The sequence below is a fragment of the Dendrobates tinctorius genome, unplaced genomic scaffold, assembly GCF_039654945.1.
Source record: "Dendrobates tinctorius isolate UK_male_01 unplaced genomic scaffold, ASM3965494v1 ptg000044l, whole genome shotgun sequence".
Classification (NCBI taxonomy): domain Eukaryota; kingdom Metazoa; phylum Chordata; class Amphibia; order Anura; family Dendrobatidae; genus Dendrobates; species Dendrobates tinctorius.
The window spans coordinates 31,557,772-31,567,500 of NW_027361712.1; the positions used below are offsets into that span (position 1 = coordinate 31,557,772).

At 43.0% G+C, this 9,729-nt stretch overlaps 1 protein-coding gene across 4 annotated transcripts in view; it reads right to left on the reverse strand.

The window, feature by feature from the left end:
• Nucleotides 1–649: 649 nt before the first annotated feature.
• TOX4 (TOX high mobility group box family member 4) overlaps nucleotides 650–9,729 on the reverse strand; it is a 26,672-nt gene continuing 17,592 nt past the window's right edge. For all 4 annotated transcript variants that reach the window (XM_073575483.1, XM_073575481.1, XM_073575480.1 and 1 more), the window contains 8 exons: nucleotides 7,854–7,922; nucleotides 6,676–6,918; nucleotides 6,299–6,559; nucleotides 5,461–5,688; nucleotides 5,246–5,326; nucleotides 3,285–3,989; nucleotides 1,325–1,491; nucleotides 650–1,177 (listed from right to left, as the gene is read on the reverse strand). In XM_073575483.1, coding sequence (XP_073431584.1) covers nucleotides 1,117–1,177; nucleotides 1,325–1,491; nucleotides 3,285–3,989; nucleotides 5,246–5,326; nucleotides 5,461–5,688; nucleotides 6,299–6,559; nucleotides 6,676–6,918; nucleotides 7,854–7,922 — 1,815 coding nt within the window. In that variant the 3' untranslated portion in view covers nucleotides 650–1,116. The remainder of the gene's footprint in view (nucleotides 1,178–1,324; nucleotides 1,492–3,284; nucleotides 3,990–5,245; nucleotides 5,327–5,460; nucleotides 5,689–6,298; nucleotides 6,560–6,675; nucleotides 6,919–7,853; nucleotides 7,923–9,729) is intronic.

Genomic DNA, 9,729 nt, shown 5'->3' on the forward strand with positions numbered 1-9,729 from the left:
TCTCTACAGCTGCTTGCGTCCAGTCATTGGGGGGCACTGCAGAGGGTGGGGGGGAATGTAACAGACACTACTCAGTACAGTGACCACACCCCAGCACATCAAGAGCCTGCTCTGCAGAATATGTACAGAACAGGTTACTACATGTGCGTGGGAGTGATTACAGCATAGTCACTGACTAGTAAGTGGTGACCATAACCGTTACCTGCACTGCCCTGACGACTAGACACAAGAGGCTGCAAGGAGAATATAACTTAAATTTTTTCCCTGTAGCCGCTACTCCAGTAAGCCTGATAGACATGGTTTGAGTGCAGATTTTCACTATATCTGCAAGCAAATCATGTATCTTGCACCAAGAGGATCCCTTTAGCACACAGAACTATAAACACTCCAAATCAATGGATGTGCAAGTGATCATAAAAGCCCTTTGTACAGAATGAATGACTGGAAACCTTACAGGAGAAAATGATGCAGTCCCAAATTAAAACAAAGTGACTTTCTAACTCCACAGTGGGTGCTAAAACCATTCAGAACACCTTTGTACTCCGGCCTTCCAGAAGAGTCTCGACCTGTAAAAGACGCTCACGAGGCCTCTTGTGAAATCAGCATTAAAAAGGCTACTTATGAGGATATAAGTGTGACATCTTCAAAATATCTGGAAGAACATTTAATTACAGATGGCGCCACAAAATGGTGAACTGTTTAGTCTAATGAGAATGCATCCATAAAGGCTCCCGAACATCTGAGTGGCTGAGAAGTGATAGAAAACACTACAGATTGGTGGTGAACGTGATTCTTGCTCTAAGGAAGCATGTCAATTGTTTTCAGACTCCATGACAGCAGTGTAACATATCCTGTGTGTGCCACCCTCCTACCTCTGGTTACAAGGTCATCGCTTCATTGCAGAAAAGAGAAATAGACAAAGAACACAGTTACCCACTCCATGTCCTCTGGCACAGGAGTCGGGAAAATTTACTTTACACCATCTAGTCCTTGCTTTGCTCAGATCATATATACAGAAGAGTTAAAAAAACATGTTTTGTTTTTCTTTTTTTCCTATACATATTGGCATTAGTTGATCGTTTACAACCACTTTCCTTTCACAAAGCATAACCAGTGTTATTTCACTGAAGCAAGTGTTCCTTGATTTCGAGCTGCAAGCCAAGTCGTAAATGTGTCCCTGTAAGGCAGAAGAAAAAAAAAAAGATTATATCCATCTATATATGTCAATGGTGTGTAAATCCAGAATAGTAAAACAGATATAGCCCTGGGGCGTAATCTAGATTTTTGTAAACACAGAAGTATCCAATACGTGCAGAGGACTCACCTACAATGCTTCACCACACACTCATTGCTGCAGTACTCATTATCCCAATCCTTACTCTCTACAGGAGTGTTCTCACATCCAGAGCGCATGCATCGTGGCTGGGGCGATGGGCTGTGTACGGGAGAACCACTCACGAGCTGAACATCCATTTGTGAAGGGGGAGATTCCTAGAGAAAGCAATCATTAGAATATATCCTCCCATCTCCTCTATGGTCATGCCATTACTAAATGTAAACTTACTAGCTGCAGCAGTCACATGAATGAGCAACATGAGACCATCATTGCAGCACCAAGGCAATGAGACAAACAAGTGACTTACCAGGAAAGTTTTAGTTTGCTTTTTTCTTCTTTCTCCCTGTATTTGTATACCATTTTCTGCCCTCGCTATAGCTTTAAAGCCAACCAGTTACTTTGAAAAGTCACAGACAACACCTTTAAACTGAGTATTTCAGCCCAGGCTGACAGTATAAACCAAGCACAAAGCCTTGTAAAAGGACGCCTTAAGTGTTCTAATCGTTCTGCAGAAACTGAAATGTCATCAAGCATGATAATTAGGGAGCACCCTTGGTGTAGCCAAGAAGCTGAGTGCACTGTTCTACCCACAGGAATTCTGGGGTTATCATTTTGATAAATCTGGGCCGTGGTTTTAATTACATCATTTATTTGGGTGCATACAATAAAAACTTTTTGTAAGAAGCTGAAAACAGTAATTCTGGTGTATCAATTTTTTTTTCTCTTTTTGCCATTTCTTGTACAGCTTAAACACTTACCGTATACTCATGTATAAGCCGACCCCCTAATTTTGTCACAAAAAACTGGGAAAACATATTGACTCACATATAAAACTAGGGTGCACAGAGAGTGGGCCCCATCATGTTGCTGCTGCCGCTGCCTCCGTTACAAAAAAAAAAACAAAAAAAACAAAAAAAACACTGTATACTCACCTCCGTCACTGCCCGCTGCTCATCAGCATTGCTGCCTCTGCACTCACCTCCTCCTAGCGCTAGTCTCTGCAGCCTCCCTGCTTGTTCCATGTTCTCAGCGCCGCTGCTCTTCCTGCTTCAGCAGTCACGTGGTACCGCTCATTAAAGTCATGTATATGCGCATATTCATGATTTTAATGAGCGGTACCACGTGACCACTGAAGCAGGAAGAGCAGGGGCACCAAGAACATTTAACAAGCAGGGGGGGCTGCAGAGACAAGCCAGGAGGGGGTGAATATGATCTCTGACACCCCCGCTCCCCCCCGGTATATGACTCGCATATAAGCCGATAGAGGGGGACTTTCAGCCCCAAAAAATGGGCTGAAAGTCTCGGCTTATGCATGAGTATATACAGTAAATACTTCTGCTAGATTAGACTTTCAATATGATGAAAACAAACAGGCTTTTCCCCCACATTTTTAAATGGGAAAAAGGGGAGTGGATTTAAACTTACTTTTACTTTGTTTAGTGAGACCTTAACCTACAATCATTCAACACTACAGCATTACTTCAGTATTGCAGTTCTATAAGACCAGTGAGCAACAGAGCTTAAACAGGAGGACCAACATAGCAGGTATGGGGACATTCAGCAGGCCTCCTGCTGCCATGGGCATTCATCAGCTCCCTGCAACACTAGTACCTGCACCATTTAAATTCTGCTGTAGACAGCAAGTATCTGCTATATATAAAGCAGGCTCAGCTCCTGAGCCTGCTCCATGCAGCCTTTAGCAACCGGTGACAAAATTGTATGTCATAGGTCGTCAAGGAGTGAATATTCAGTTTCTGCAGAATGGATGCTGCAGTAAGAAGCGAAAGGTGCAAATTTTATAGCCGCCATGTCTCCTACAATGCTTATATTATACTGTCAGGTTGGACAGACACCCTCCCCTAAAGTGCCCCAACTTTTCACAGAAAGGAGGCAGCAGTCCATCCATCTCTACTGATTTCCCCATAAACATGTAATAATTGAAACTCACTTCTTGAACCACTTCTGTTAACACTTCCAAGTGCTCAGGCGAGACCGAGACCTCAGGGGAGGTGGGTACACTGATAATTGGGATGGCTTTTGCTTGGATTTGAACAGTCTGTGGTTGAGGTTGTAGAGGAGGTGGTATAATCTTGATCTGCAATGGAGGTGGCTGGTGTACACTCAGCCGCACTTTCTGCATAGGCTGCAGAGGTGGTGGCGGCTGAAGAATAGTGATGGATGGTTGCTGTGCGGGGGCCATCTGCTGCAGACGAGGGGGCTGCTGCATCTGTTGCAACGGTGGAGGCTGTAAGCGAGGGGGTAACTGCATTGCTGCCTGAAGTACAGAACGTGTAATTCGTGCCTGGGGGCTGGGCTGTAACTGATGGAGAGGAAGGCCTCTGGAAGTCACAACAGTGGCTGGGATTACTGTCACCATGCCTTGAGACATTGCAATAGACGTGGGAATCTGTCCTGCTTGCAGCATTTGCTTTGAAATGATTATTTTAGCAATGCTGGGCTGAGGGGGCGTTACTTGAGGTGGCGGTGTAGGAGCAGGGGGAGGAGTTGGTGCCTGGGTAACATTAGGTGTAGGTGGTGAAGAAACACACTGCGAAACACTTGATGTCGTCACAACAGAGGGAGACGGAACTGGTGATTCTGTAAGTACAGCCGAGGAAGCAGGGGGGTCCAAATCCAATGAATCAACGACAACCTGTGTAAATGAAATACAGTAGACTAGCATTAAAGACAGTAATAAATCACGGCACATACACTGACAAGCCGGTCTGAGGTGGTTACAAAAATAAGGTAGCCCTTTTCTTCCCATATTGCTGTTTAATTCCCATACTCGACTGTCTGAAGAATTGATATATCAGTAAATAATGGTCATCAAAAGTAGACCCAAAAGATAGATATATATATAACGACAAAGCAAAGTCCAGCAATAACGTGAGCAATTTAGGATGCTGTTAAAAATTTTTTTCTTTTTATTCATAAATCCATTAAAATGCAATGGTCCAAGCAGTTCAAAACAGCAATAACGCAGGAAAGTTGTGCAGATAGGACTACGCATTTCAGCGGTAGAACCCGCCTTCTTCACGGTCCAGAATCTATCTATCTATATATATAGTCCTGTACTGTAGATTTACTAAGGAATAGCCGAGGCTCTTATTTATGTGTAACAGTTTTATTAAGGTCCCAATTATACGACATTCAACCTCCTGGCTCTTTCCTTCCGAGATGGTATTAGAGAAGCCACATTTGCAGCCTATATTTTACATAATACTTCTCACTTTGCAGAGGCAGTCTGCTCTTACTTCAGTTTCTTATGCAATGATAGCAAGTGACAGAACTCATGCCCTTTAGCATTAAAACTAGCTTGCACTTCAGAGTCTTTAGTTTATCCTGTGTGAATCAATCAGCATCAGCTCATTTCCTTGTCTCCTGCTTCCGAACATTAACAGGTAGAAACATTATCACTAGCAGGAGTCGGAGGAATAGTATCAAGCCTTCGATGGCGACAATTATACTCTCCCTCAACACAGATTTCTATAAGTCATGGTGATAAAATCCTATCAAACACAGGATTTTGTCCAGAAGAGACCCACCAATCTACATATAGCATCTCAGGTGCCCATATTGAAGGGGTTAACCTGTATACATGCACCTGAACAGGACCAAAACCTATTACATAGCTAGGATATTATTCGGGAGATACCATTATATGTGCAAAAACGCTGCAGTGTTTACTTAAGGTGGTCCAGTTCAAAGTTCAGCAATTCAAGAGTCCATTCTGGTGGAAGCAGCACTGCAGAGTCACAAGGCTCAGCCACCTAACCTACACCCTTGATCTAAAGCTTTTGGTGGTGGAAGGACAGGAGGCCATGCCTACATCTACTTGATGCCATACTGCCAATTTACAGCCTGAAAGGCCATATAAAGTGAGAAAATACATTTCAGAATGACTACCTGTGACATCTGGTTTTCCTTGTACAATGCCAAAGCCTTCAGATATTCCTTTTTTGCAGCTTCTGTTTTCCTTTTGTAAACCTAAGAAAAAATGGAAATTTAGAAAAAATATTCAACTAATCAAATTCTAAAGCAAGCAATGAAATAGAAAGAAGGGCATGGACTCATTACAACAATCTGTTCATAATGTATTCATAAGGACCACAGTCCATTACCTGCTTCTGCTCTTCTCCAAGACTGTCCCACATGGAAGCCACAATTTTAGATACCTCTCCAAATGTGGCATTGGGATTTTGTCCTTTGATGGCCGCTTGGGTGTCACGGAAGAACAGGGCATATGCAGAGAGTGGTTTTTGAGGCTCATTGGGATTTTTCTTCTTCCTTTTTTTTGAAGCTTTTTGTTTCTTTGCTTGTTCAACAACAATACTCTTAGGGGCAGTTATCTGTAGATGAATCAGCAGACACCACCATGTGGAAAAACTGAAAAATTTGCACTTGGCTGAATAGAAATAGGTCATAGTTGTATGAAACTACAAAACATCTTTCCTAAAAGTCTAAGTGAATTGCAGAAGGAATACTCCATAAATACTGACATCTAAACGATTGATAACTGTTGTGTTAATGTGCACTTTGTGGCAAAGCTGAGATCATCACAAAGTCCGGGCTGCTCTTACGGAAAGGATTGGATCCTGAGAGTATGAGCAAGGTTTTTACATCACCAAGGTGATTAAGTGCTAGAAAAGTACCTTTCTCAAATTAAAATAAAAAAAACAAATGTTTTAGTGTGAAAACAAAAACCTTGTTTTACTGTCCAGATCTAACCCTTTCTCTGAGCGCACATAGTGATAAACTCCACTTTGCCAAACTGCTATATGGGTGATACTCTCCTCCAGCCGCGGGGCTGCAGCTACAGCATGTCCTGTTCTACAGGTGTTGTGTCTTTACAGAATCCTTACAGGTGAGCGCTATTCTTACCCTCACCCCCCATTTTGTTTCTTAAGGTTCTACCCAATCTTCCCAACAATTTACAATTCTGTGACATTATAAACTCACCCTTCTAAAGTCTTCCATGTCTTCATCATGCAGAGAACTTGTTGGCGAAGGGGCAGGAGAAAGATGATCCTCAGGAGACTGAACTGCAGGCAAAATAGTGCCACCGCCAAGACTCAAGCCCAGCTGGGAGCTCAGCTCTGACTGGTCAATAGTAGTCAGCTGACTATGAGCAAGAAGCCCAGATGATATGTCAGTCATTGAAACGTCTATAGTTACTGGGGGATTGGCACTGTAAGCAGTGACAATAGGGTGATCCAAATCCTGTATTAATTATCAACAAAGATCATTACAACAGTATGCAGACAACATAGCAAAACAAAGCATTTTCATATTTTTTTTCCCACTTTTATAAAAATGAGAAAAAAAAAATCCTTTACCATGGTTAATCCAGATCCAAGCAGTCCTTCTGTTTGCTCCATAACCTCGTGACTCATCTCCACTGGCATATCTAGAGTCTGCACTCCATACTGTGCTGCAAAACCTGCATCTTGGACTCCTGTGGGATCCCCAAGGTCATCAAAGTGTCCCACCACATCAGAGACTGCCAGAGAAGGGTCAGAATCTAGAGAGATTGGGGGAATCTCAAACTCCTCATCCCCGAGGCTGGGTGTATGAAATGTCTGTAGAAAACAATTAGACACATTTGCATCAATACACAAATACAGGAATTAAAGCAGGATTTTTATTGATATTTAAAAGGGGTGGTCAGAAACACGTTAGTTTCCATCCTAAATGCCTTAATGAAATAATCTAATCTATTTTCTAATATACATTAAAAAGTCCGAACCATCCCTTCAAGTACAGAGACGTTATTTTTTTGGCTACTTCCCTTTTTTAATGATGCTTCATTTGCTTGAGAATTTCAGTGCATACCGGGACAATCAAACAAAGCGTCATCAAGGGGCAGAGGCTGCAGCCACTGCCACCTCCCTGAAATTAAGAGTCATCAGAGACCTTCCTGCTCTACGGAGCGTGCATAAATTGTCAGTTCAAACAGATGCTCAGTAGAGTCTTGTCACTGTAATATGCAAAGTGACAGTGCGCTCTCTCGCTGGCTCCGATCAGAGGTAGCAAGCCAGTAGGAGAGCGCACTGTCGGTGCACGCCGTAAGAATACCTAGCATGCAGAGACCAACACTGATCTCTGAAAGCCAGGTAATCTTCCTGTAACGCACCGACTGAGTTATCCTGCTGGCTTGTTACTAGTTAAATCCACAGCACATTCTCCAGCTCCCAAAGCTGCAGCTCTGGTTATATTTATGATGTAGAGATTTCCTAAGATCACATGCACTATAAAAAGCAACAGAATTTCCACAAAAGAATGCACAGGAAATCTGCTGCAGTTAGTTTTTTTCCATAGGTGTAGGCCAATTTAACAGTATAAGGATAGGTTCATACATTGCAGATTAGTGAGACGTTCTGCAACTGTCCCATTCAAGTAAAACAGCCCCATTCAGACAGACAGAACGGAGTTTCAGTCGAAGAAATTTCTATATCGAAATCCACCATGTGTGAACATCCCCAAATAGTGAGTAATAAAAGATATATGGACTCACCTCTGTCCCAGTCAGGAAGGGGTGCCCGGATCCTGTGATGGTCAGGTAACTGTCATTCCCCCCAGGAAACTGCAGAGTGGAAATTCATGTGGTAGGGAAGCAAGGAGAGAACAGACTAAGATGATAGCATAATCAGTCCACTATGGAAAAAGTATTTCAACCCCAATAGCAAGCTTTTAGGCAAATGAGAAAAGTACAGTGGGGTTGGCAGTTCATGTATAGCTTTCTTGCCCACCGCCTGCCTCCTGTTAGTAACTGACAGATCACTCATCTGCCTTGCCCAAGATCTATCGCAGGTAATGATGGCACCTGCGTCAGATCTAAGGCGGGGGAGACATGAGTGACATGCTCATTACTAACAGAAGGCAGGCAGACCACAAACTAATAGGCCAGAAAACCAAGTGGAGTGCCAACCCTGCAGCACTTATGGCTCAAAGGATTCCTCAAAAATACAAGATTTCTAGAAACAAAGGGATGGCGGTTATCAAACAATAAAGCAACTACACAGTTGACATTAGCTTGGGGGGTGTTACAATTCGCAGACAGGTTCCCTTTAAATTACGTTCACCAATCTAATGTTTCTCTCTCATTCTGGGTGCGCGCTCCTTGTTAATTGATAATCACTGGGCCACCACTGACTGCTGAAATTCCCCAATAAAACTAAATTACAGACTTGTACACATTAGATGTATATTATGAATGAGATCTTTCTCATGAAGAACTCAGGGTTTGTTAGTGATGTGGAGGCACAGAGATCGGCAAAGGGTTGGTTTTCTAAACTCTGCACAGAAAATAAAGGAACTGCTGCCGATAGTTCTTCCACAAGAATTCCCTAAGCACATGTAAGGCCTGTTTCACACCTCCGTATTTTACCAGCAGTCAAAATCCGCCGTTTTGCAAAAAAACGGATCCGCCATTTTGCTTGGTGGATCCTTTTTTTTCCCATTGAGTTGCATTACCGGCGGCTCTTGACGGATGGTCATTCGTTGGATCCGTTTTTTTGCAGATCCGCCAAAATTTTGGCGTCCGCCGACATGCCTGGACGGACAATGCAACGTTTTTTCGGGCGGCCAGATCCGCATTTTACATTGCGCATGCCCGGAGGATTTGCCTCGGCCGCAAATTTAACCCTAAACCCTGTTCTGGCGGCTGAAAAAAATTCTCTCTCTCTCTTCCCCAGGCAGCGGTTCCTTTAAAATTCTTCCTTCGACGGATCCGTTAAAACAACGGTCCGGTGCCAAACGTTGTGGTCAGTACAGGAACGGATCCGTTGTCCGCCATTTTAGTGGATTTTAACTGACAAAAACTGATGTGTGAAACAGGCCTAAGCTTTGTCCCCAGCTTACCTCCCACTGCAACAAAGGCTCAGACATGCTAAAATCCAATGTAACCCGCTACACCTTAGATAGTGGTTCCCAACAGAGTTCTCCAACTTGCATCTAAAGAGCATGGGCCTTAACTAGAGCCCATACTGTTCACCGTTTCATCATTGGTGCTGTTGCTCCTGGCCGGGTGTCAGTGCCAGTAAGTAACCCCTTCATCAATTGTAAGTAAAGATCGAGAGATACACATTTATAGTAACACAAAGAAGAAAGTCATGGCATCTTGGAAATCATAGGATAAATAGACCTGTTAATGAAATGCAAAAGATGTAAATATAAAACATTATAAAACCATGTAAAATTATTCAGTATGGAGTATGAGCATCTTGTGGAGAAATACATGCAGTTATACAACTTGTCATGATACCATTGAGGTTATTAATGACTGTCTGAGGAATGTTCTATTGCGCTGAATAAACTTGGGTACACAAATCATCAAGATCCTCTGATGGCAGCTTCCTTTGCAACTGCGGACGTCCCAGAGGTGTACGATG